Source organism: Cherax quadricarinatus, chromosome 1, assembly GCF_038502225.1.
Source record: "Cherax quadricarinatus isolate ZL_2023a chromosome 1, ASM3850222v1, whole genome shotgun sequence".
In the NCBI taxonomy this organism is placed as follows: domain Eukaryota; kingdom Metazoa; phylum Arthropoda; class Malacostraca; order Decapoda; family Parastacidae; genus Cherax; species Cherax quadricarinatus.
Genome location: NC_091292.1, coordinates 5,141,124 through 5,169,053, shown reverse-complemented (window position 1 = coordinate 5,169,053; position 27,930 = coordinate 5,141,124). Strand labels below are relative to the sequence as shown.

General features: G+C 38.5%; 1 protein-coding gene across 1 annotated transcript in view; it reads left to right on the top strand.

Annotated features, from left to right (window-relative positions):
- Rrp5 (Ribosomal RNA Processing 5) overlaps positions 1-27,930 on the top strand; it is a gene marked incomplete at its 3' end in the record, with an annotated part of 59,037 nt that overhangs the window by 19,002 nt on the left and 12,105 nt on the right. Inside the window, 4 exon segments of the mRNA XM_070088501.1 lie at positions 6,615-6,802; positions 22,942-23,132; positions 23,840-24,113; positions 25,684-27,771. Of these exon segments, the coding sequence (XP_069944602.1) occupies positions 6,615-6,802; positions 22,942-23,132; positions 23,840-24,113; positions 25,684-27,771 (2,741 nt within the window).

The following is a 27,930-nucleotide window of genomic DNA, read 5'->3' as shown; positions in this document are numbered from 1 at the left end:
TGGCAAACTTCCTTTCCTCGACGTTCTCCTGTGCAGATCTCCCGACAGTAACAAACTTCTCTTCAAAGTGTATAGAAAATCTACCAACAAGGATGATCTTATACACTTTTACTCACACCAAGACACCCGCACTAAAGGAGGAGCCCTCATTGGCTTTTTCTTGAGAGCTCTTTGCATCTCCATCCCTTGTTTTCTTGAAGAAGAATGTATTTACATAACACAAGCCTTTACACGTCTTCAGTTCCTATCTTTCTTCAGCCGAGATTGCAGACTCAAGGCACAAGCTATCCTCAACGAACCGCCCATGGAACACCCCTCTAAGCAGTTCATAGTGCTCCCATGTGGTGATGTTGCCACGAATACTCGCCGGACACTTGCTGTGAGTAACATCAACATTTCCACCATAAACACATCATCTATCAAAGATCTTATACAAAACGCAGCCCCACACCTCTAACTTCTACAGCAGGCGTCTACACTATCCCCTGTGGATTCTGTCCCAAGAAATATGTAGGCGAGACAGGCAGAGATCTTGCGGTCCTCCTGAATAAGCATCGAAGTGCCTGTAACAGAGACGATTTAACCCTTTGACTGTTTCGGTCGTATATATACGTCTTACGTGCCACTGTTTCTGACGTATTTATACGCGTAAATTCTAGCGGCTTCAAATCGAGCAGGAGAAAGCTGGTAGGCCCACATGTGAGAGAATGGGTCTGTGTGGTCAGTGTGCACCACATAAAAAAAATCCTGCAGCACGCAGTGCGTAATGAGAAAAAAAAATGTCTGTTTTTTTGGATTAAAACGCTGACTTTGAGGTGTATTTTTGTATAGTATTTATTGTTGTATTCTCGTTTTCATGGTCTCAGGTGATAAAATGGAAAACATATCACAGAAATAGAGATGATTTTGATTACTTTCATGATGAAAACAACCTTGAAATTGAGCTCAAATTAGTGGAAATGTTCGATTTTTACCAATGTTCAGGAGTAAGCAAATCACACCACACATCCAATACACTTTTACTGGGGAGTCTAATATTCTTTCACTAGTGCACTGATATTATTTATACCATTTTTGCAATAATGCAGTAGTCTGCATAACAGTAATTTTTTTTTTTTTTTTTTTCTCAACAAGTCGGCCGTCTCCCACCGAGGCAGGGTGACCCAAAAAAGAAAGAAAACAATTTTCTTCTTATTCTTTTTAGTAATCTTTACAGGAAAAGGGGTTACTAGCCCATTGTTCCCGGCATTTTAGTTGACTTTTACAACACGCATGGCTTACGGAGGAAAGATTCTTATTCCACTTCCCCATGGATATAAAAGGAAAAGTAATAAGACCAAGAACTATTAAGATAAAATCAAAGAAAACTCAGATGAGTGTGTATAAATAAATGTGTACATGTATGTGTAGTGTGACCTAAGTGTAAGTAGAAGTAGCAAGACATGCCTGTAATCTTGCATATTTATGAGACAGACAAAAGACATCAGCAATCCTACCATCATGTAAAACAATCACAGGCTTTCGTTTTACACTCACTTGGCAGGACGGTAGTACCTCCCTGGGTGGTTGCTGTCTACCAACCTACTACCTATGAATAAAAAATCAAAATAGAAAGCAATAGTAGTATAAGAGGGGCCTAGAGACGTGACTAATGAACAAAGGATATGTTATTTTAGTGCCAAGAATGTCTACATTGTTTATTCTGGACCCTATTTTGAAATTGGCATCTTTTTTTAATTTGCATGAAATTGGCCAAATTGCCAATTTCTGACCACTTGATTGGGTAGTTCATATCGGTAAATGGGCGGTTTCTTGTACTCAACTGATAGAAAGAATGGAGTTCTAAAGAAATAGCTATGAGTTTGGTCAACTGGAAGAATGGAATTGGCCAAAAACAGGGCTCAAAATCGCCGATGCGTATATGTCACCGAGATCGCTAACTTCGCGGGAGTGTAATTCCGTGAATTTTCGACCAAGTTTCATACTTTTGGTGTCATTACCATCGGGAAAAGATTCTCTGTCATTTCATAAGAAAAAAATAATTTTTTTTTTTTTCCAAAATTTATCGACATAGAATGAGTTTCAGAAAAGGGCCTGCAACAGTCAAAGGATTAAGGTATGCCTGTGTCCTCCACAGAAACTCCATGGGGCATTTGATGAACTGGAATGAGGCACAACTCGTTCTCACCGAACCAGACCTCAGACGCCGACGGTGCCTAGAAGCCTCACTAATCGCCATCACTGACACAATAGAACGTAACACTGGAAACCACAAAATTTCAAAAACATTAGCATACATGATACTTAACCCTTTGAGGGTTTCGGACGTACAGTGGTCCCTCAATAATCGACCGGCCTGAAAGTCGACCATTTCGGAAATCAACCGGTTTTTTCGACAAAATATTGACTCGGAAATTGACCGAAATTCGTTTATCGACCCGTCTCGACCCGTCGTCCCAGACGCGTATGCACGAGGTAAGCGGGCCTCAACCCGCCTCAGCCTTCCTTCCCAGCCAGTGTGCTATTGTTTACCAGTTAGCGGCGGTCCTCTCACGTGCTCCAGTGAAATATTTCATAATATTTCATTTATTTTAGTGCTTGCAAGTTATTTAAGTGCTAAATAAGCTACCATGGCTCCAAAGAAAGCTCCTAGTGCCAAACCTTTGGTAAAGAAGGTGAGAAATACCATTGAATTTAAGAAAAACATCATTGAACAATATGATAGTGGCGTACGTGTGGGCAAACTGGCGAGGATGTATAACAAAAATCATTCAACAATATCTTCCATCATAGCCATGAGAAAGGAAATCAAGGACGCTGTTGTTGCAAAGGGGGTAAATATGCTGACAAAAATGAGATCACCAGTACTGGAAGAGGTTGAGAAGTTATTATTGGTGTGGATAAATGAGAAACAATTAGCAGGAGACAGTCTTATGTCCTCGATTATTTGTGAAAAGGCTAGGCAGTTGCATGATGAGCCTATGTCAGTTTTGAACTCTATTGTGGCACTGGGGAGTTCCATGGGGTTGGATGTGAGTTTGGAGGATGTGGAAGAGTTGGTGGAGGATCACAACGAAGAGCTAACCACTGAGGAGCTGCAAGAGCTTCAGCAGGAAGAGCAACAGATTGCAGCTCAGAATCTTGCTGCAGAGGAGGAGGAAGAGAGATGGAAGAAGGTGCCTTCTTCAGAAATTAAGGAGATTTTTACTATGTGGGGTAAGATGGAAAGATTTATGGAGAAACATCACCCAGAGAAGGATGTTGCAAGCCATATCGGCAACTTGTACAGTGACAGAGTCTTGGCCCATTTTAGGGAAGTTTTAAAGAGACGCCAGAAACAGAGCTCTCTGCACAGTTATTTTGCGAGACAGGACTCCAGTGACTCTCAAGCTGGTCCTAGTGGCATTAAGAAACAGAGAAAAGAAGCAACCCCAGAAAAGCAAATGGTACCTGAGGTGTTGCTGGAAGGGGATTCCCCTTCCAAACTATAAACAATCCACTCTCTCCTCCTCCTCCAGTCTCCCATACACTAAGAAGAATCTCCAATAAAGGTAAGTGTTATGCTGTTAATGTTTCATTCATCATTTCCCATTGTATTGTTTATGTACTACATGAATATTTCATGTAAAAAATTTTTTTGTTTTAATACTTCTGGGTGTCAGGAACGGATTAATTGAATTTACATTATTTCTTATGGGGAAAATTGATTCGTAAATCGACCATTTCGATAATCGACCGGCTTCCAGGAACGGATTACCGTCGATAATCGAGGGACCACTGTACTAGTACGGCTTACGACCCAGTGTTTTTGACGTACTAGTACGCCTAAATTCTAGCGCCCTCAAATCTAGTGGGAGAAAGCTGGTAGGCCTCCATATGAAAGAATGGGTCTATGTGGTCAGTCTTTACCTGGAGTTTACCTGGAGAGAGTTTCGGGGGTCAACGCCCCCGCGGCCCGGTCTGTGACCAGGCCTCCTGGTGGATCAGCGCCTGATCAACCAGGCTGTTGCTGCTGGCTGCACGCAAACCAACGTACGAGCCACAGCCCGGCTGATCAGGAACTGACTTTAGGTGCTTGTCCAGTGCCAGCTTGAAGACTGCCAGGGGTCTGTTGGTAATCCCCCTTATGTGTGCTGGGAGGCAGTTGAACAGTCTCGGGCCCCTGACACTTATTGTATGGTCTCTTAACGTGCTAGTGACACCCCTGCTTTTCATTGGGGGCATGGTGCATCGTCTGCCAAGTCTTTTGCTTTCGTAGTGAGTGATTTTCGTGTGCAAGTTCGGTACTAGTCCCTCTAGGATTTTCCAGGTGTATATAATCATGTATCTCTCCCTCCTGCGTTCCAGGGAATACAGGTTTAGAAACCTCAAGCGCTCCCAGTAATTTAGGTGTTTTATCTCCGTTATGCGCGCCGTGAAAGTTCTCTGTACATTTTCTAGGTCGGCAATTTCACCTGCCTTGAAAGGTGCTGTTAGAGTGCAGCAATATTCCAGCCTAGATAGAACAAGTGACCTGAAGAGTGTCATCATGGGCTTGGCCTCCCTAGTTTTGAAGGTTCTCATTATCCATCCTGTCATTTTTCTAGCAGATGCGATTGATACAATGTTATGGTCTTTGAAGGTGAGATCCTCCGACATAATCACTCCCAGGTCTTTGACGTTGGTGTTTCGCTCTATTTTGTGACCAGAATTTGTTTTGTACTCTGATGAAGATTTAATTTCCTCATGTTTACCATATCTGAGTAATTGAAATTTCTCATCGTTGAACTTCATATTGTTTTCTGCAGCCCACTGAAAGATTTGGTTGATGTCCGCCTGGAGCCTTGCAGTGTCTGCAATGGAAGACACTGTCATGCAGATTCGGGTGTCATCTGCAAAGGAAGACACGGTGCTGTGGCTGACATCCTTGTCTATGTCGGATATGAGGATGAGGAACAAGATGGCAGCTAGTACTGTGCCTTGTGGAACAGAGCTTTTCACCGTAGCTGCAGCACACAGTGCATAATGAGAAAAAAAAATCTTATTGTGGCTAGCTGGTCTAGTGGCTAACGCGACGGGCTGGAGTTTTGAGACTCTATGACCACGGGTTCAATCCCGGCCGGGGGTATGGTTTGGTTTGACCGTTTTTTTGGAATAAAACAGCGACTTTGCACTGTATTTTCGTATGGTATTTATTGTTGTATTCTAGTTTTCTTGGTCTCATTTTATAGAATGGAAGGCATTTCACAGAAATTGAAATGATTTTGACTGGTTTTACAATGAAAAGTACCTTGAAATTGAGCTCAAATTAGCAGAAATGTTCGATTTTTACCAAAGTTCAAAAGTAAACAAATCATTCCAAGCGTCCAATACACGTCAACTGGTGAGTCTAATATTCTTTTGCAAGTGCGCCAATATGATTCATACCATTTTTTACACTAATGCAGTAGTCTGCATAACAGTAAATCTATTTTTTGTGAGAATAAAAATTCAAAGTGGAAAGCAAAAGAATGTAAGAGGGGCCTTGAGACGTGACTAATGAACAGAGGAAATGTCATTTTAGCGCCAGGAATGTATTTCTTGTTTGTTCTGGACCAGGAGGCCTGGTCACAGACCGGGCCGCGGGGGCGTTGACCCCCGGAACTCTCTCCAAGTAAGGTAAGGTATTCGGAAATTGGCATCTTTTGAAATTTGTGTGAAATTGGCAAAATTGCTAAATTCTTACCACTGTACTGGATAGTTGAAATTGGTAAATGGGTGGTTTCTTGCACTCATTCAATAGAAAAAATGGAGTTCTAGCGAAATATTCGTGTTTTTTGTCGACTAGTACAGTGGAACTGGCTGAAAATGGGGCTCAAAGTGGGCAAAATCGCCGATCCGTAAACATCGCCGAGACCGCTAACTTTGCGAGAGCATAATTCCGTAAGTTTTCCATCAGATTTCATATTTTTGGTGGCATTATGATCGGGAAAAGATTCTCTATCTTTTCATAAGAAAAACTTATTTTTTTTTTTTTAAATTTGGCCAACCCTGAGAACGAGTCTTGGAGAGGGCCTGTCGACCCTCAAAGGGTTAAGCAGGCTAAGCACCACCAACCCAACAAGACAGGAGTCACATGATCTCATCATCTACCCGTCCTCTTCCCAACATATTCTTCAAGTCAACATGCATCACTCACACTGCACTCTCCGCCTATATATAATGTCTTTCTACCTCTGTATGTTAGAAGTGATCATGGTCCCAGGACTGAAACGTTTTCTAATATGTCATAGTGTTTGTTTACATGTCTTTCTAAACCAGCATGGGATCTATTAATATTTTTATTATTATTATTAACACTGGCCGATTCCCACCAAGGCAGGGTGGCCCGAAAAAGAAAAACTTTCACCATCATTCACTCCATCACTGTCTTGCCAGAAGGGTGCTTTACACTACAGTTTTTAAACTGCAACATTAACACCCCTCCTTCAGAGAGTTATTAATTGTAATTACTTATGTTGCTAATGATAGTTATATCAGTATGTTGTGATAGTTATTTAATTCTAATTACTTATGCTGCTAATGAAAGTAATATCAGTATATTGTGTGCAAAATTGCAACTGTTATTATACCTTCGTTAACATGTTCATCTCCAGGAATTGTTGGAGTGGGTAGTATTGTTCGCTGCATTGTAACCCACATTACGAGAAGTGATGATACATACACACGACTGCAGCTCAGTGCTAATGCAGAAGCTGTCAGGAAGGCCACTCTCAGTATCACTGATACAACTAACCTGTCTCTTCTACTGCCAGGCACTGCAATTAACACTTCTATATCAAAGGTATGTTGACCATATGGTATGGTAGTCTAGTTACTTATTTGTGATTGCTAAGGTTTTGAGTCACAGCTCCTCTGTGCATGTGTGCGTGTGCACATGCATGCATTGTGGTAGTTTTCTACAGTGGTCAGTAATCCTACTACTGTTCAGTGATCCTCTGTTCTTTTGTTATTGGATTTAGAGATTTATCTTTATTAACCCTTTGAGGGTTTTGGTTGTACTAGTACGTCTTACGAGTAGGGGTTTTTGACGTACTAGTACTCATAAATTCTAGCGGCCTCAAATCTAGTGGGAGAAAGCTGGTAGGCCTTCATATGAAAGAATGGGTCTATGTGGTCAGTGTGCACAGTCTAAAAAAATCCTGCAGCACACAGTGCATAATGAGAAAAAAAAAACTTTGACCATTTTTTTTTTAATAAATCAGCGACTTTGCAGTGTATTTTTGTATGGTATTTATTGTTGTATTCTAGTTTTCTTGGTCTCATTTTATAGAATGGAAGACATATTACAGAAATTGAGATGATTTTGACTGGTTTTACAATGAAAAGTGCCTTGAAATTGAGCTCAAAGTAGCAGAAATGTTCGATTTTTACCAAACTTCAAAAGTAAACAAATCGTGCCAAGCGTGCAATACACGTCAACTGGTGAGTCTAATATTCTTTCACAAGTGCACCAAAAATATTTATACCATTTTTTACACTAATGCAGTAGTCTGCATAACAGTAAATCTTATATATTTTGTGAAAATAAAAATTCAAAGTGGAAAGCAAAAGAATATAAGAGGGGCCTTGAGACGTGACTAATGACTAGAGGAAATGTCATTTTAGTGCCAGGAATGTCTTTCTTGTTTATTCTGGACCCTATTCGGAAATTGGCATCTTTTGAAATTTGTGTGAAATTGGCAAAATTGCTAAATTCTGACCACTGTACTGGATAGTTGAATTTCATAAATGGGTGGTTTCTTGCACCCATTTGATAGAAAAAATGGAGTTCTAGCGAAATATTCATGTTTTTTGTCGACTAGTACAGTGAAATTGGCCGAAAATGGGGCTCAAAGTGGGCAAAATCGCCGATGCGTAAACATCGCCGAGACCGCTAACTTTGCGAGAGCATAATTCCGTAAGTTTTCTATCAAATTTCAAACTTTTGGTGTCTTTATGATCGGGAAAAGATTCTCTATCTTTTCATAAGAGAAAATAATTTTTTTTTTTTTTTTAAATTTGGCCGACCCTGAGAACGAGTTTCGGAGAGGGCCTGTCGACCCTCAAAGGGTTAAGAGCATGACAATCCTCAATATGGTAACTCCAACATAACACCAGGTGTATTAGAGATTAATTTTCATTTTATTTCACCTGTTTATGTAACGGTCCGTATGCCTTTATCCAAAATTCTGAAATTTGAAAAGTTCTGAAAACTGAAGATTTTTCGTGGAGGTGTATAAGTAGTAGGTTGGTAGACAGCAACCACCCAGGGAGGTACTACCGTCCTGCCAAGTGAGTGTAAAACGAAAGCCTGTAATTGTTTTACATGATGGTAGGATTGCTGGTGTCTTTTGTCTGTCTCATAAATATGCAAGATTGCAGGTATGTCTTGCTACTTCTACTTACACTTAGGTCACACTACACATACATGTACACATTTATTTATACACACTCATCTGAGTTTTCTTTGATTTTATCTTAATAGTTCTTGGTCTTATTACTTTTTCTTTTATATCCATGGGGAAGTGGAATAAGAATCTTTCCTCCGTAAGCTATGCGTGTTGTAAAAGTCAACTAAAATGCCTGGAACAATAGGCTAGTAACCCCTTTTCCTGTAAAGATTACTAAAAAGAATAAGAAGAAAATTGTCAAAGTGGGAAGTCTGAATGTGCGTGGATGTTGAAAGATGATTGTGGATGTTATGAATGAGAAGAAGCTGGATGTCCTGGCTTTAAGTGAAACAAAGCTGAAGGGGGTGGGAGAGTTTCAATGGAGAGGAATAAATGGGATTAGGTCAGGGGTTTTAAATAGAGTTAGAGCTAAAGAAGGAGTAGCAATAATGTTGAAGGATAAGCTATGGGAGGAAAAGAGGGACTATAAATGTATTAATTCAAGGATTATGTGGAGTAAAATAAAGATTGGATATGAAAAGTGGGTTATAATAAGCGTGTATGCACCTGGAGAAGAGAGAAGTGTAGAGGAGAGAGAGAGATTTTGGGAAATCTTGAGTGAATGTGTGGGGAGTTTTGAATCAAGTGTGAGAGTAATGGTGGTTGGGGATTTCAATGCTAAAGTGGGTAAAAAATGTTATGGAGGGAGTAGTAGGTAAATTTGGGGTGCCAGGGGTAAATGTAAATGGGGAGCCTTTAATTGAGCTATGTGTAGAAAGAGATTTGATAATAAGTAATGCATATTTTTACGAGGATAGTGAGGCTCAAGTTAGAGTATGTAGGAAAGAGGGAAATTATTTCCCAGTAAAAGTAGGCCTTAGACAAGGATGTGTGATGTCACCGTGGTTGTTTAATATATTTATAGATGGGGTTGTAAGAGAAGTAAATGTGAGGGTCTTGGCAAGAGGCGTGGAGTTAAAAGATAAAGAATCACACACAAAGTGGGAGTTGTCACAGCTGCTCTTTGCTCTTGGGAGATTCTGAAGAGAAGTTGCAGAGGTTGGTGGATGAATTTGGTAGATTAGATTTTGCCACCGAAGTGGCTAGTTTATTGTGCACCCCATATCCATCCTGTGGACGGTAGCGCGAGAGCATATGGATACACAAAAGGCCTAGGAACTAGGCCCCAAAGGGTTAACAGGAATACATATGGATTTATATCTACATATCTATAGTTCACTTATCTGTTACAAGCAAATTTAGGAAATTTGCTTAGTATATCTGGTATCTTATTTTCATTAATAAGATATCTTGACATGTCACATAGGTTATTATACTGTCTGTCTCTGTATTCCTCAATAAGTGGACAATTAAGCACATAGTGTTCAAGAGAGTGACCATATGCCTGATCACATAATTTACATTTAGTTTGATCATCATCTGTGTGTCTCCCAAACTGCCAGAAGTACTTGTAACCAAGCCTAAGCCTGGCCACTACAACATCAGTCAGTCTGTTCACATTGCAAGTTGCTCCATAAACATACTTATCTACGTTCATGTTATCATAGTGGGTTATAGATCTACTCAGGCTTCTAACTGCATTCCTATAACAATCATTTTCATTATTTACTTCTCTCCTAATATTATTCCTAATGCTAGACACAGTTATACCAAAGTTATATTCTACATTCTCCTTCTCGATACTCTTCTTGGCTAACATATCAACTTTATCATGAAGGAGTAATCCAATGTGTGATGGGATCCATAGCAATTGTACATTAATTCCTTTGTCCCTAATTTTTGAGTATCTATACCTGGCTTCCCCAATGAGCATGTTGTTGGAGTCATTATATGAGCCAAGAGCCTTCAATGATGACATAGAATCAGTAATGATGATAGAGTCAAGCTCAGTGTCATAGGTTAGCTTTAGCGCCATTAGGATTGCAAACAATTCAGTTTGCAGTGTAGACGCCCAGTTGTTAATTCTTATGCCTAACTCAACAAATTTATTATCGTTCTTAACTAGGGAGGTGGCAACAAGAGCAGATGCAGCCCTGCCAGAAGACTCCTGTTTAGATTTTTGGTAGGGTGTGCAAAAGAAGAAAATTAAAGGTGAATACAGGAAAGAGTAAGGTTATGAGGATAACAAAAAGATTAGGTGATGAAAGATTGAATATCAGATTGGAGGGAGAGAGTATGGAGGACGTGAATGTATTCAGATATTTGGGAGTGGACGTGTCAGCGGATGGGTCTATGAAAGATGAGGTGAATCATAGAATTGATGAGGGGAAAAGAGTGAGTGGTGCACTTAGGAGTCTGTGGAGACAAAGAACTTTGTCCTTGGAGGCAAAGAGGGGAATGTATGAAAGTATAGTTTTACCAACGCTCTTATATGGGTGTGACGCATGGGTGATGAATGTTGCAGCGAGGAGAAGGCTTGAGGCAGTGGAGATGTCATGTCTGAGGGCAATGTGTGGTGTGAATATAATGCAGGGAATTCGTAGTTTGGAAATTAGGAGGAGGTGCGGGATTACCAAAACTGTTGTCCAGAGGGCTGAGGAAGGGTTGTTGAGGTGGTTCAGACATGTAGAGAGACTGGAGCGAAACAGAATGACTTCAAGAGTGTATCAGTCTGTAGTGGAAGGAAGGTGGGGGTAGGGGTCGGCCTAGGAAAGGTTGGAGAGAGGGGGTAAAGGAGGTTTTGTGTGCGAGGGGCTTGGACTTCCAGCAGGCATGCGTGAGCGTGTTTGATAGCAGTGAATGGAGACAAATGGTTTTTAATACTTGACGTGCTGTTGGAGTGTGAGCAAAGTAACATTTATGAAAGGGTTCAGGGAAACCGGCAGGCCGGACTTGAGTCCTGGAGATGGGAAGTACAGTGCCTGCACTCTGAAGGAGGGGTGTTAATGTTGCAGTTTAAAAACTGTAGTGTAAAGCACCCTTCTGGCAAGACAGTGATCGAGTGAATGATGGTGAAAGTTTTTCTTTTTCGGGCCACCCTGCCTTGGTGGGAATCGGTCAGTGTGATAATAAAAAAAAAAAATAATAATTTTATGAAAAAGAGGATAAATAAATATACAAGGTATGATGTAGCACGTAATGAAAGTAGTTTATTAGATTATGTATTGGTGGATAAAAGGTTGATGGGTAGGCTCCAGGATGTACATGTTTATAGAGGGGCAACTGATATATCGGATCATTATTTAGTTGTAGCTACAGTTAGAGTAAGAGGTAGATGGGAAAAGAGGAAGGTGGCAACAACAAGTAAGAGGGAGGTGAAAGTGTATAAACTAAGGGAGGAGGAAGTTCGGGTGAGATATAAGCGACTATTGGCAGAAAGGTGGGCTAGTGCAAAGATGAGTAGTGGGGGGGGGGGATTGAAGAGGGTTGGAATAGTTTTAAAAATGCAGTATTAGAGTGTGGGGCAGAAGTTTGTGGTTATAGGAGGGTGGGGGCAGGAGGAAAGAGGAGTGATTGGTGGAATGATGAAGTAAAGGGTGTGATAAAAGAGAAAAAGGTAGCTTATGAGAGGTTTTTACAAAGCAGAAGTGTTATAAGAAGAGCAGAGTATATGGAGAGTAAAAGAAAGGTGAAGAGAGTGGTGAGAGAGTGCAAAAGGAGAGCAGATGATAGAGTGGGAGAGGCACTGTCAAGAAATTTTAATGAAAATAAGAAAAAAATTTGGAGTGAGTTAAACAAGTTAAGAAAGCCTAGGGAACAAATGGATTTGTCAGCTAAAAACAGAGTAGGGGAGTTAGTAGATGGGGAGAGGGAGTTATTAGGTAGATGGCGAGAATATTTTGAGGAACTTTTAAATGTTAATGAAGAAAGAGAGACGGTAATTTCATGCACTGGTCAGGGAGGTATACCATCTTTTAGGAGTGAAGAAGAGCAGAATGTAAGTGTGGGGGAGGTACGTGCGGCATTACGTAGATTGAAAGGGGGTAAAGCAGCTGGAACTGATGGGATCATGACAGAAATGTTAAAAGCAGGGGGGGATATTTATTTATTTATTTATTTATTATAAATTTGTGCACACATACAGAGGTACAAAAAAATACAGATAAGAGCAGTATGCCAAAGCCACTTATACTATGCATAGCATTACGGGCTGGCTTAAAATTAACTTAAGATTAACTAAGCAATGATGAAGTCAGTGATAAAACATTAATGTAAACAGATTACTATAAAGCACAAGTGAGTATTACAAAGACAGGTCATATGAAGGATTCTGTTAGGTAGTGTATTTAAAAAATAATAAAGTTAGATTGGGTTTTAGGTTTAACATTTATGTGATATAATTGTGAGAAACATTTAAGATATACAATTTATAAGGTTCAGTTATTCAGTATTTATTTGGTTTTGGGTGAGTAAGTGATCTTTGAGTAGAGACTTGAACTTATAAACAGGTAGTGTTTCTTTTATATTTACAGGTAATGAATTCCAGATTTTAGGGCCTTTTATGTGCATTGAGTTTTTGCATATTGTGAGATGAACACGAGGAACATCAAAGAGTGATCTGTGTCTTGTGTTATGGTCATGTGTTCTGTTGAGGTTGGCAAGGAGATGTTTGAGGGGAGGGTTAATATCAGAGTTAAGTGTTCTATGTATGTAATAGGTGCAGTAATAAGTATGGATGTTTTGTATGGTGAGTAGGTTTAGTGTATTGAATATTGGTGGAGTGTGCTGCCTGTAGTGAGAATTTGTTATCATTCTAACTGCAGCCTTTTGTTGGGTAATTAGTGGTCTGAGATGGTTAACTGTTGTTGAGCCCCATGCACAAATTCCATAGGTGAGATAGGGGTAAATAAGAGAGTGATATAGGGCCAGGAGGGCTGACTGTGGAACATAGTACCGTATCTTCGATAGTATGCCTACAGTTTTGGAAATTTTCTTAGAAATTTGTTGTATATGTGTATGAAATTTGAGTCTATTATCAAGGTGGATTCCTAAGAATTTTCCCTCTGTTAGCTTTGTGATAGGTGATCCGTTTATCATTATGTTAAGAGGGACATCTGTAGCTCTGTTACCAAACTGAATGAAGTAGGTTTTGTCAATGTTTAGTGTAAGTTTGTTAGTCCTCATCCAGGTAGATATTTTCTGTAATTCGGTATTTACAGTATTGGCTAGTGTGACTGGGCTCGGGTGAGAGAAGACGTATGTAGTGTCATCTGCAAATAGTGTGGGTTTGAGTAATTGCGAAGCATTTGGAAGGTCATTTATGTATAGGAGAAAGAGAAGAGGGCCAAGGACACTTCCCTGTGGGACACCAACTGTAATTGGTTGCGCAGAAGAGTTTGCCCCATTTGCGTACACATATTGGCTTCTGTTGCTGAGGTATGACTTGAGGTAATTGAGGGAGTGCCCTCTTATACCATAGTGTGACAATTTTACGTGGAGCAAGTCATGGTCAACTGTATCAAAAGCTTTACGTAAGTCAATGAAGATCCCCAGTGGGACTTCTTTTTTCTCTATTGCAGTGTATATATGTTCTAGCATGTGTATAATAGCATCATTAGTATTTTTATTAGGCCTGAATCCAAATTGGCAGGGGTTGAGTATGTTTTGGGAGATAAGGTAGGAGTAGATTCGTTTATGAATTAGTTTTCAAAGATTTTTGAGAGAGGGTGTAAGTTGGATATTGGCCTATAGTTATTCAACTCTGTTTGGTCTCCTCCTTTGTGGATCGGGGTGACCCTTGCTATTTTGAGTACTGTAGGGAAGGTGGAGGATTCAATGGATTTGTTAAAGAGTGTTGCAATGATTGGAGATAGCACTTGTGACACTTTTTTATATATAAAGGGTGGTAAGGTACTTAAATCTCCTGCCTTGTTTTTTAGTGCATTGATAATAAGGGAGACTTCGTATGGGTTAGTCGGAGCTAGGAACAGTGTGTTCGGGTAGTTGCCGGTGAGGTAGTTATTTGGTGGGGTATCTGAGCTTGGGATTTTATGGGCAAGGTTTTGTCCTATAGTGGAGAAGAAATCATTGAGTCTGTTTGCTGTTTCTGTTGGTGGGAGTTGGGGTTCATCTGATTTTGCTAATTTTATTTCGCTATTTCGTGATATCTTTTTTGTTCCCAGAATTTCAGATAGTGTTTTCCAGGTCTTTTTTATATCACCTCGTAAGTTGGATAATCTGTTCTCATAATACAATTTTTTTGCCCTTCTTATCAGGCTGGTTAGGATTGACGAGTAACGTTTTGTTTGGTCTCTGGTTATGTGACCCATTCTGTACTGTTTTTCATATTGGTGTTTTGTATTTATGGATTTGAGAATGCTGGGTGTTAGCCAGGGACTGTTCAGTCTCTTTGCTGTCATCTGTTTAGTTTTTTTAGGGCAGTGCTTGTTATAGAGGTATTGGGTCTTTTTTAGAAAATTATTAATACATTCGTCAATATCTGTATAGATTTCTAGCTCAGTGTGCCAATCAATGTTTGCTAATGCTGTTGCGAAGTTATTAATGGCTGCCTCATTGTGAAGTCTGAAGGTGACTTTAGTAGTGTCTTGGGGTAGTTTACCAAGAGTTGTTATGAGGAAAGTAGGGTAGTGGTCTGTGGTATTATCTGTAATTATGCCTGATTTTAAAGGGGATATGGTGTTGGTCCAGATGTGGTCAAGTAGGGAAACACTAGTCTCTGTAACTCTTGTAGGTTTTGTTACTGTTGGTAGTAACATACAGTTACTCATTGTGTTTGTGAATTCAGTAACGTGTGGGTCCTGGTCTTGCAGGAGATTTATATTGAAGTCACCTGAGAGTAGTAAGTGATCTTTGTTCATGCGTGCATCAGTTATCATACTTCCTAGATTTTGACTAAATTGGCTAATGTTTGACTGTGGAACTCTGTAGATGTTTATCAATGTGAGAGGTTTTTGTAGGTATTTGGATTTGAATTTAGCTATTATATATTCCCCATGTTCATCCCTTGTGCAAGTATTAGTGATACATTCTAGTTGGTCTGAGTAGTATATGGCTGTGCCACCCCCTTGTTGGTCTGGCCTACAGTTGTGTATGGCTGTGTAACCAGGAATGGCATAGACATCTGTACTATCAGGCTTTAGCCAGGTTTCAGTTAGTGTAATGATGGACATATTGGCATGTAAGGAATTTAGTAATGCTATGAGGTCATCGTAATGCTTGCTTAAAGATCTGATATTGTAGTTAAAGATAGTTATGTTGTTGTTGGCACTGAGAAGTGCCTTTGATTGTTCTGCAGTGTAGTAATTACAGTAACTGTTTGATTCATTTAAGTCATTAAATAAGAGGTTGGTATCAGGATCAATGCTTGTAATCATAAGATTTGTAGTGAATCTATAGTTAGAATTAAGTATAAAACAAAGTAAATAGTCTTAAGCTAAAAAATAGCACCTGAATTATTTAACAAATGTAAAATAATGAGCTAAGGGACTAATACAAATAAAGTGATGATCATATAATAGTGCTTGGGAATATGATAGTAGGTAGTACTATAAAGGTAATTTTTTAAAGTTATAATTATAGTTTAAAATTATAATAAAAAGGGACTAATATAGGTTGTGAATAAATGAGCTTTGGAATATAATGGCAAGATTGTGAGCTTATTCTACTTTAGCACCTGAGAATAGCACCTTGATTATTTTAACAGTTGTGGATATATAAACTAGGATAGTTATATAAAGCTAAAATAAAGGAGAAAATATAAAAGGGACTAAAATTAAGTAATGGTAAGCAAAGTTAAATGGACAGATGGTAGGAATTATAATATAAACTTATAATATAAAAATACAATTTGAAATGGTACTTGCAATTGCACTAGAGTCTGGTATGGGTTGTTGACAAGATCAAGGTTATAACTATAGATTTAAATTGACAAAATAAAATTCACAATTAAAGTACCAAAAGAATAATAGTAAAAAATCACAATGGTAATGTCTTGGTAATAATATGATAGTAAGATGGTAGACAGGTACCCAGGTACACAGGTACAAAGGATAATACAAGGTTGGGGTTGAATATAAAAACTTGAAAATTTGGCAACAAAATGTTATGGGAAGTATAAAATAATGTTTAATGTACAAAAGTAAAATTGACTGGTAGTAAATATGGTGTTTAATAAAATTTTAGTAAGTAATAATGATTACAAAAAAGTGAAATAGTAATGTTTATTTCATTCAATATTGCACTGGTAGTTATACTTGAGGTTATATGGCAGTACAAGGTAATTAAGAGTAATCTAGGATAGTAAATGTGGTATTAAAACAGGTAAAGGTAATTAGTCAAGTAATGGTTATTAAATGTCAAAAAAGTTAAGAGTAAATTGAAATTTTAGTAAAAATGATATTTATTAATTTTAGTAAGTAATATCAATTGATAGTATTTAAAAAAATATGAGGTAGTAATATGGACAGAGAAAGTATCAATTCAGCTAATGTTCAAGCGAGCAATAGTAAATAAGAAAATCACATAAGGTGATTTATGCTTACTAGTAAAATCACAAAATGAGGTAGTTGATTATTTAAATACTAAGAGATTGTACAATGAAATTTGAACAATAATGGAGCAAAACATACACTATACTACGTAGACTTTTAAGTTGGACATTGTTTAGTTATTCTCTGTAAGATTAGTATCCCTGAGAAATCGTGATAGATCATTCTCGTTCGTGATTGTGTACAGTTGACCTACATTTGTTTTCCTAACTAGAATTTTCCCATCCCGTGTGAAGCATTGGTGTATTGTGTCATTATTCTCCCGCTTAAGTTTTCTGACTCTATACAGGAGGTTTTGACGTTTTTTGGTAAGACACTCGTTTATGTATACCTCTTTCTTTACTTTAATAGATGCAATAATTAAGTCTTTTTTCCTATCATGTGAGTTGAATCTAAGCATAACACTTTTTCTACCATGGGATCCTAGTAATCTGGCTTCTTTTATTTCAGACTCTGGTACAATAACACTTGTTTGGTCCTTTATGATCTGCAGAGTAATTTCTTTACTGTTTGTTTGGTTCATATCACTGGGAAAAAGTGGACTGTTAACTATTACTGCGTCCGATAGTTTTTCTTGCTCAGTTTTATCTTCTTGGAGAGCAAAGTAGTCACTGAACTGGTTATCTAAGTTGTTCTTCCATTGTTTTACTGCTTCTTCAACCTTTGTATTAAGAGATATTATTTGTTGGGTATGGCTATCTATGACTGTTTGGATGGTCTTGTCACAGTTAGTCATTCCAGGTGTTGATAACTTTTGTTCAAGACTGAGGATTTTGTTCTCGAGTTGTGTCATCCTGGTGTCTTGTTTTGTTAGCGTCTCTCGAAGATTCATATTTTCAATAACTAAGTTGGAGATGCATGACTTTAGGGTATCTGGATCGTTGGTCATACCTGAGAGACTACTAGGTAGGTTGAATCCGGGGAAGAGAGGGGAGGATGGGCTGGTGGCAGCCATGTTTGTTGTTATTGTTGTGGTGTCGCCTTGAGTGGTGGTGAGTGGGGTGGTTGCTGGGCCGGCGTCCTCCTGGCTACACTTGTTGAATAGTTGATTTTTCGGTGTTTTCTTGCTGGCCTTGGTGTTGTTTCCTCTTAGATTGCGCCTCATAATACTACAGGAATTGTTGTTGTTAAGAAGAAGTTGTAGTATACAAAGCTTAGGGTTACGTTGTTCGGCTGGCAGCGGGGTGTTGCTTTCGGTTTGTGTGCAGTCTTCCTTTGATCTCTCTTTTTTTCGATTTGTAGGTTTCACTGTTGGTAATCTTTTGTCATTCTGGGTGCTACGTTGGGTAGTGCAGTTTTGCTTGTAACTAGGTCATCATAGGAGCATTTGTAGCTCTGGTAGATGGAGAAAAATACGGAGCTTGGAAGTCGCTGCTGCCGCTGGAAGGAGGCAACTGTTAGAGTGGTTGGTACTTTTGTTTAATAAATGTATGAAAGAGGGGAAGGTACCTAGGGATTGGTGGAGAGCATGTATAGTCCCTTTATATAAAGGGAAAGGGGACAAAAGAGATTGTAAAAATTATAGAGGAATAAGTTTACTGAGTATACCAGGAAAAGTGTACGGTAGGGTTATAATTGAAAGAATTAGAGGTAAGACAGAACATAGGATTGCGGATGAGCAAGGAGGTTTCAGAGTGGGTAGGGGATGTGTAGATCACGTGTTTACATTGAAGCATATATGTGAACAGTATTTAGATAAAGGTAGGGAAGTTTTTATTGCATTTATGGATTTAGAAAAGGCATATGATAGAGTGGATAGAGGAGCAATGTGGCAGATGTTGCAAGTATATGGAATAGGTGGTAAGTTATTAAATGCTGTAAAGAATTTTTATGAGGATAATGAGGCTCAGGTTAGGGTGTGTAGAAGAGAGGGAGACTACTTCCCGGCAAAAGTAGGTCTTAGACAGGGATGTGTAATGTCACCATGGTTGTTTAATATATTTATAGATGGGGTAGTAAAGGAAGTAAATGCTAGGGTGTTCGGGAGAGGGGTGGGATTAAATTTTTGGGAATCAAATTTAAAATGGGAATTGACACAGTTACTTTTTGCTGATGATACTGTGCTTATGGGAGATTCTAAAGAAAAATTGCGTAGGTTAGTGGATGAGTTTGGGAATGTGTGTAAAGGTAGAAAGTTGAAAGTGAACATAGAAAAGAGTAACTTGATGAGGGTATCAAATGATTTAGATAAAGAAAAATTGGATATCAAATTGGGGAGGAGGAGTATGGAAGAAGTGAATGTTTTCAGATACTTGGGAGTTGATGTGTTGGTGGATGGATTTATGAAGGATGAGGTTAATCATAGAATTGATGAGGGAAAAAAGGTGAGTGGTGCGTTGGGGTATATGTGGAGTCGAAAAACGTTATCTATGGAGGCAAAGAAGGGAATGTATGAAAGTATAGTAGTACCAACACTCTTATATGGGTGTGAAGCTTGGGTTGTGAATGCAGCAACGAGGAGACGGTTGGAGGCAGTGGAGATGTCCTGTGTAAGGGCAATGTGTGCTGTAAATATTGTGCAGAAAATTTGGAGTGTGGAAATTAGGAGAAGGTGTGGAGTTAATAAAAGTATTAGTCAGAGGGCTGAAGAGGGGTTGTTGAGGTGGTTTGGTCATTTAGAGAGAATGGATCAAAGTAGAATGACATGGAAAACATATAAATCTATAGAGGAAGGAAGGCGGGGTAGGGGTCGTCCTCGAAGGGGTTGGAGAGAGGGAGTAAAGGAGGTTTTGTGGGCGAGGGGCTTGGACTTCCAGCAAGCGTACGTGAGCGTGTTAGATAGGAGTGAGTGGAGACGAATGGTACTTGGGACCTGACGATCTGTTGGAGTGTGAGCAGGGTAATATTTTGTGAACGGATTCAGGGAAACCGGTTGTTTTCGTATAGTCGGACTTGAGTCCTGGAAATGGGAAGTACAATGCCTGCACTTTAAAGGAGGGGTTTGGGATATTGGCAGTTTGGAGGGATATGTTGTGTATCTTTATATGTATATGCTTCTAAACTGTTGTATTCTGAGCACCTCTGCAAAAACAGTGATAATGTGTGAGTGTGGTGAAAGAGTTGAATGATGATGAAAGTATTTTCTTTTTGGGGATTTTCTTTCTTTTTTGGGTCACCCTGCCTCGGTGGGTGACGACAGACTTGTTGAAAAAAAAAAAGTGTATAAATGGAAAACAGGAATTAATAAAAGGGATGTAAATAGCATGCAAAAAATATCTAGCCTAGCCTAGACCTGACTAGCTTGTGCTACTAGGTCAGATGCCATGCACCTTCCTTGGTTGGATAAACATGTTAGGTTGGATAAATATAGTATTAGGCTGGATAAACACATGAATGAGAGGGGTTGGATTTGAGTGGGACTTGCACATAAGTAAATAGAATTATCAAAGCTTATTGCTTGGGTAGCATTGAAAATTAGGTTGGGCCAATATTCTGATAGTGGGATGGATTGTGAAGGACCTGCCTAGTATGGGCCAACATGCCTGATGCAGTGTTCCTCCTTTCTTATGTTCTTAACTGAATGTGACCTGACCTGACTAGGTTAAGGCATTGGCTTAAGCTGGTGGGAGAATTGGACCTGCCTTGCATGGGCCAGTAGGCCTGCTGCAGTGTTTTTACGTGTGCAGCGTCAGTCATCTCTACATAACTCCAACGCCGCCATGTGGCAGCACTGACAGCCAAAGTGGTGTCAGTTGTGTCTCAGCACTTGTAGTGTTCACACATGCGTCTGCTGTTCACTGAGAACAGCAGAAGCATGTTCCTGGTCTATAATTATCCCATTATTTCATTTATCAATACAGTGGACCCTCAGGTAACGATTTTAATCCGTTCCAGAGAGCTTGTCCTTAACCGATTTTATCGTTATCCGATTTAATTTTCCCCATAAGAAATAATGGAAATCCAATTAATCCGTTCCTGCTTCTCAGGAGGCTTGACAGAATAGTACTTCAATATGATGCTATTATCAACTCTACAGCTTATTTATCTATCACAGTTCATCTAATATGACATAATAAACAATATAACATAGAAACATGGTTTAGGGTGGTGGAAGATACATAGCAGGCCGGCGTATGTTCAGTGGCCCGATATGCATTCAGCAACATTGGAGAGTTACTGTCATTTGGTTTTTCTATCGCTTACTCGCTTAACTTACTTGCTACACTGTTAATTCTACACTTTATCACTGGCTGGCACTATAGCCTTTATTGATACTTGCTGCTTTAGTATTGTACACATCGTAGAATCAATGAATCACTGCAGAAGGCACATTCACCCCTCTCTCTTCCTCCTCCACTTTTGTGCTTTGTTACGAGTTTTTTCTTGAATTTTATTGCGTTTCTTTCCTTCTTTATCACAGAGTTGGCACTTGAAAGTTTCTTTGGGCCCATGGTGGCTTATTTAGCAGTTACAAGCATTAAAAATAATGGAATAATACAAAATATATGGCACGTATGCGTGGAATCGTCCTCCCTGGCTTGTAAACAATGGCACACTACCTTGTACATGGGCTCAGGCCGCTCAGACACGTTCGCAACAAATGTCCTTGGCTGAGTTTCTCATTATTGGCCGAGCCAATATTTTTACGCAAAAACGCATTGGTATCCGATTTTATCGCTATCTGATGGCATCGTTACCCGAGGGTCCACCATACTATATTACTCTATAAATAAACCGTAGTAGTATTTGCAGTCTTTATTTATCCCACTTAGTGTGAGTATTCATACGTTTTTGCTGCAGTGTTAATGTTTGATTATGGGGTGCTGCCCTAGACCCCACCTTCATTCTGAAATTTGAAAAATTCTGAAATTTGAAACTGCTGGCCCCAAGGGTTTCGGATAAAGGGATATGGATCTGTATATAAGTGGCTGGCTAAACACTACAGTTCCTGCACTCTGAAGGAGGGGTTTTGATATGTTCCAGCTTTTTTAAAATGGAATGTAAGCATGCCTCTGGCAAAACAGTGATGGAGTGAATTATGATGGTGTTTTTTTCTTTTTTTGGGTCACCCTTGGTGAGAAATAGCCGATGTGTTAATAAAAATAATATTTATCTTTTTAAATTTTTGTTTTTGCTCAAAGTTGAATCATGATACAATACTACAATACAGTTTTTTTTTTTTTTTATTTTTTTTTTTAACAAGTCGGCCGTCTCCCACCGAGGCAGGGTGACCCAAAAAGAAAGAAAATTTCCAAAAAGAAAATACTTTCATCATCATTCAACTCTTTCACCTCACTCACGCAATCACTTTTTGCAGAGGTGCTCAGAACACAACAGCTTAGAAGCATATACGTATAAAGATACACAACATATCCTTCCAAACTGCCAATATCCCGAACCCCTCCTTTAGAGTGCAGGCATTGTACTTCCCATTTCCAGGACTCAAGTCCAGCTATATAAAAATAACCAGTTTCTATATGCAATACAAATAATGTCAGTTACATGTAGTAAAACATTGGTAGGCACAAAAGAGCCACTAATATGCAATGCATTTCAGGCAAGCTAATCCTAATGCTTAAATGTTACTTAAGATTTAGACATAAATTATTAAGTGGGATTTCTTATGCAGTTAACTACAATCATAAGTACAAAAAGAAAGGTAGCTGTGTAACAAATGATACTATATAAAAGATATGACTTATTATTTCAAACTGATTCATTGATCTTCAATTTTGTGGAGTGATTGAATAGAGATGGTGAAGATACAGGAAGACTGGAAGAAGTCCAGGGACAGAGTTCACTTCATCTTTCATAGACCCATCTGCTGGCAAGTCCACTCCCAAATATCTGAACACATTCATTTCATCCATACTCTCTCCCTCCCATCTAATATCCAGTCTTTCATTACCTAAATTTTTTGTTATCCTCATCACCTTATTCTTTCCTATGTTCACTTTTAATTTCCTTCTTTTACATTCCCTCCTGAATTCTTCCCCAAACCTTTGCAATTTCTCTTCAGAATCTCACAGAAGCACAGTGTCATCAGCATAAAGCAACTGTGACCACTCCCACTTTGTGCTAGATACTCTATAAAATATCATTAATGTGAAGAAGCTCAATCAAAATTTAAACTTGTATTACAGGTTCACAGGAAAGGCCTGAGCCTTATTATGGCAGACTGCGATGGAGTTGTAGATCGTTTACATCTGCAGAAGCCACTAGATCGTTTGAATCGGTATGAGCAGGCCCAAAATGTCCGGGCACGAGTCCTATACATTACTCCACTTAGGAAAGTTGTACATTTCACACTGCAAAAAGAAGTTTTTGCTTCAAGGTGAGTGTTTTGTGATTTACTTTTCTTTTTATTTATACAACTAAATCCTTTGTTTTATAACTTTTTTTATAATAGCCATCTTCTGCCAAAGCACGGTAACCCAAAGAAGAAAATATTCTCCAACATTGATTCATTTGCCATCTTTCCAGAAGCATGCTGATGTTGCAATCATTACTCTGACTGCAATGTCCCCACCCCTCCTTCAGAATGCAAGCACTGTATTTTTTCCACCACCTGGGCTCGAGTCCGGCTAACCCAGTTACCCTTGAATCCCTTCATAAAAGTTACCCTGCTCAGACTCAGATATGTTATGCAACATTTAAAACCCATGTTTCACACCCATATAACAATATTGGTACCACTATACTCTAGTACAGTACATTCACCATTTTCCCTCCATGGATAACATTCTTTGTCTCTACAGATGACTCGATGCACCACCCACTTTTTTTTTTCTCTCTCTTAAGCTCTATAGTTCACCTCATCTTTCATAGACCTATCTACTGACAAGTCCACTTCCTGATATGTAAGCACATTTGCTTTCTCCATATTAACCACAGCTTTGCTCTGGTGAATATGTTAGAACACATCTATCTTATAGTGAGGGAGACCTGCATAAGACATTAACATGTACATATTATTATACTATATTCTGTATATAACTCATCCCATTTTGCTTTTATATGTTTATTATAATGTTTTTACAGCCCAGAAAGTGATCCTCTACATGGGTTTAATATTGGAGACACTATAGAGGATGCAGAGATTTATCAGTCATCACGCAGTGGCGTTTATGTGAAGATTGGAAAAAACTGCCGAGGATTTTGCTCTGGGAATCATTTGAGTGATAATGACAAGGCATCAAAACATGTGGCTAGAGATTTCCCAGTAGGGACCAAGCAGATATGTCGTGTGATCCAGTATGATTATATGGACCAGCTATTTATTGTCTCTTTTCAAAAATCTGTTATGAAACAACAGGTAAGTTGGATTTTTGTTATAAGTTACACAAACGGAATTTATTGTTAGTGTTTTTTATATAGACCCAGAGTATTTGGTTGTCACTGCTTGCCCTGACACACTGTTATTAATTCAAAAAGGATCTTTAGCAATATAGTTCTGTTTTCTTGATTGCTATTTTTCTTTCAGCCATTGTACTGTAATGTCAGAAAATGCTAATTTTTCATCAGTACAGTTCTAATAAATACCTTTTCATTAACCCTTTCACTGTCGAGAAACCTGCTAACAAACTTATTCTCAGTGTTGAAGAATTTAAAAAAAAATTATTTTTCTTGTGAAATGATAGAGAATCTTTATCCAGTGGTAATGACACCAAAAGTATGAAATTTGATGGAAAACTTAGGGAATTACGCTCTCACGAAGTTAGCGACCTCGGTGATATTTACACATCGCCAGTTTTGCTCACTTTGAGCCCTATTTTCCACCAGTTGCATTATTCCAGTCGACCAACCTCATAGCTATTTCGCTAGAACTCTATTTGTTCTATCGATTGAGTACAAGAAACCACTCATTTACTGATTTTAACTACCCAATAAAGTGATCAGAAATTGGTAATTTGGTCAATTTCATACACAATTCAAGTAAGGCCAATTTCAAAATAGGGGCCAGAATAAACAGTGCAGACATTCCTAGCACTAAAATAACATTTTCTCTGTTCAGTAGTCATGTCTCCAGTCCCCTCTTATATTACGCTTGCTTTTCATTTTGAGTTTTTATTCACACAAAAAACAGAAGATTTACTGTTATGCAGACTACTGCATTATTGTAAAAATGGTATAAATAATATCGGTGCATTTGTGAAAGCATATTAGACCCATTAGTTGATATGTATTGTACATGTGGCGTGATTCATTTACTCTTGAACATTGGCAAAAATCAAACATTTCTGCTACTTTGAGCTTAATTTCAAGGTACTTTTATTCGAAAACCATTCAAAATCATCTCTATTTCTGTAATATATCTTCCATTCTATCAAATAAGACCCAGAAACTGAGAATGCAACGATAAATACCATGCAAAAGTACACCACAAAGTCCGTTTTTAACAAAAAACACATTTTTTTTTTTCTCATTATGCACTGCGTGCTGCAGGATTTTTTTTTATACTGCACACACTGACCACTCAGACCCATTCTCTCATATGTAGGCCTACCAGCTTTCTCCCGCAAGATTTGAAGCCGCTATAATTTTGGTGTACTATTACGGAATCATCACTGGCTTGCAAGCCATAATATTACAGGACCGACAGTGAAAGGGTTAATAATTGTATAAGCCCCCATTCTTTCTTTATTATCTTTTATTTTTCTCGATGAAGTAAAACTCACTAATGAATTTTAGTGCATCACCAATAACCCTAGAACACTGGAATTTGAACCCTTTCAATTGAAATCATTTTCATAGCAGGGGGATTATATACAATGTATGTGCTGTACTGAATATAAAATAGGCAATAGCTTTAGCTGTCATTTTCAGGAATGTAACTACCATGTTAACCAACACAATAATAATTGTGAATTCTTTATATTTTTCAGGCTATCGGATATAGCGAGATGCAAGTAGGGAAGATTGTGAAGGGTATAATAAAAGGATACTTTAAAAATGGTGCACTGGTTACAGTCAGCAAACTCGTTACTGGCATTGTCCCATTCCTTCACCTCACAGATACACGAATGAAACATCCAGAAAAAAAATTTAAAGTTGGTACAGTGGTGATGACTCGAGTGCTTAGAGTAAATCAAGAAAATCATTACTTGATTCTTACCTGCAAGAAGCACTTGATAGAATCAAAGGCACCTATTGTGACAGAGTATACCAAGGATATTGAAAATACAGTAACAGAAGGTGTCATTGTGAAAGTTTCTTCTGCTGGCTTGCTCATTGCAATGTATAATGATGTGAAGGGATTTGCTCCCAAGTCGTTGCTAAGTAATGTACCTGTTGAAAAGGTTGAGGAGTTATTTTCTGAGGGACAGGTGGTGAGGTGTAGTATTTTGACAGTAGATCCAGAAAATAAAAAAATGAAAGTAAGTCTTATTGTTGATGGTAGTAATCACTTTGATAAGAAAAAGGGAACACAGCTGAAGCTAATGAGTCAGGTAGAGATGAGAGAGAGAGTACACTGTGTCATTAAGGAAGTTACTGAGGATAGCATCAAAGTTAGCATTCAGCCAAGAGAAACTGAAGCTGAAATTCCTATGTATCATTTGTCTGATGATATCAATAAGAGCAGGTTAATCAAAGACCTTTTACATGAGGGAGATGAGATTTATAATGCTGTGGTGTTCAAAAAATATGTTGATACTGTTATTCTAACTCTCAAGTATTCTGTTTATCATTGGATTTATGCTGAGGGTAAAACATGCCTAAATGCTGAATTTTTAGTCGGTGAAAGTTACCCAGCTGTGGTACATGATATTCGAACCTATGGATTAATGGCATCAATTCCATTGGGTAACCATGGACAAAACGTTCTTGTACATATAACAAATTTGTTAAACTCTAATAATGAAATGCTTAAGTTTGCTGATCTTGGAATATGTGTTGGGCAGAGCATATCAGTTACTCCCAAAGGTAAGGACAGGAAAGACCGCCCAATTGTATCTTCTTTATTAGAAGATAACCTAAAGAATGTTACTCAGTCAAGTATTCAGTTGCTCTATAGCTACCTCAAGGATGAAGCCATAATCAGAAATAGGTGGTTAGACTGTTGTGATACAAAGAGGCTGTTGGCAAGGGTTAGGCCTGGTGACAAAATGCAAGCAAGAGTGACAGCTGTCACCCCTCTGGGTCTTGCTGTAACACTGAAGAAGGGTAAAATAACTGGAATTTTGTCACAAGATCATCAAGATGTTGAAGCCAAAGCTGAAGTTGGTCAAAAGATATTTGTTTGTGTTCTCTATGTAAATCAAGAGGAAGAGTGCTTGGAGCTGACAGCAAAACCAGACCTTTGTGAATGTCTCCATGAGAGGGAAACTAAAGAGATTAAAGCTGAAATGACTGTTCAGTGTGAGGTTCTGCTTGCCAAGAAGAAGTTCATTATGGTTATGTTGAAGACCCGCTGCAAGGGAAAGATTGTCTATATGCCTTCTTTAAGACATATCAATGATTTTGAAGGTCAACATTCACTTTATACTATTGGTCAAAATTATCACATGGTGATTAAATTTGTTGATGGCCCCCTTGTTTTAGGAGTTTTGCAAGAGCATGAAAAGAAGGAAGATTTGAACATACTCTCTGAGCTACCAAGTATTTTATTTAAGTCAAGTGTTGATGCTCAGCCTAGGAAAGATGAACTTATTGAAACAGAATCTGACAATTTACAAGAAATGGCATTAAGGAAAATAGAGAGAGTTGTAACAGATTCACAGTATTCCACAAAAAATGTGAGGAGCATTACAAAAAATATCAATGACAAAGAGAAATTGAGAAGCTTGACAAATGATAATGTTCCTCAGTTTGATGAAGAGACAGTACAGGAAATTCAGAAAAAGAAGAGGTTGGAGAAGAAAAAGTTGCGATTGTTGGAGAGAGAGAAGGATGAAGAGGTTGAGAGAGTAGCTACAGAAGACCCACAGACTGAAGAAACAAACTTTAATGGAAGTAATAATGAGGTGCCAAAAGTTAGTACAATTAAATTATTTTTATTAATGTGGATGACATTATAAATATGTAGGGATACAGAGAAAAAGGTTTGTGATGCCAGTAGCAAGAGAGTGATAAACTTCTGCAACCAGTAAATATTTCCTCCATATTTATTCACTCAGTATCCCTCTAGATAA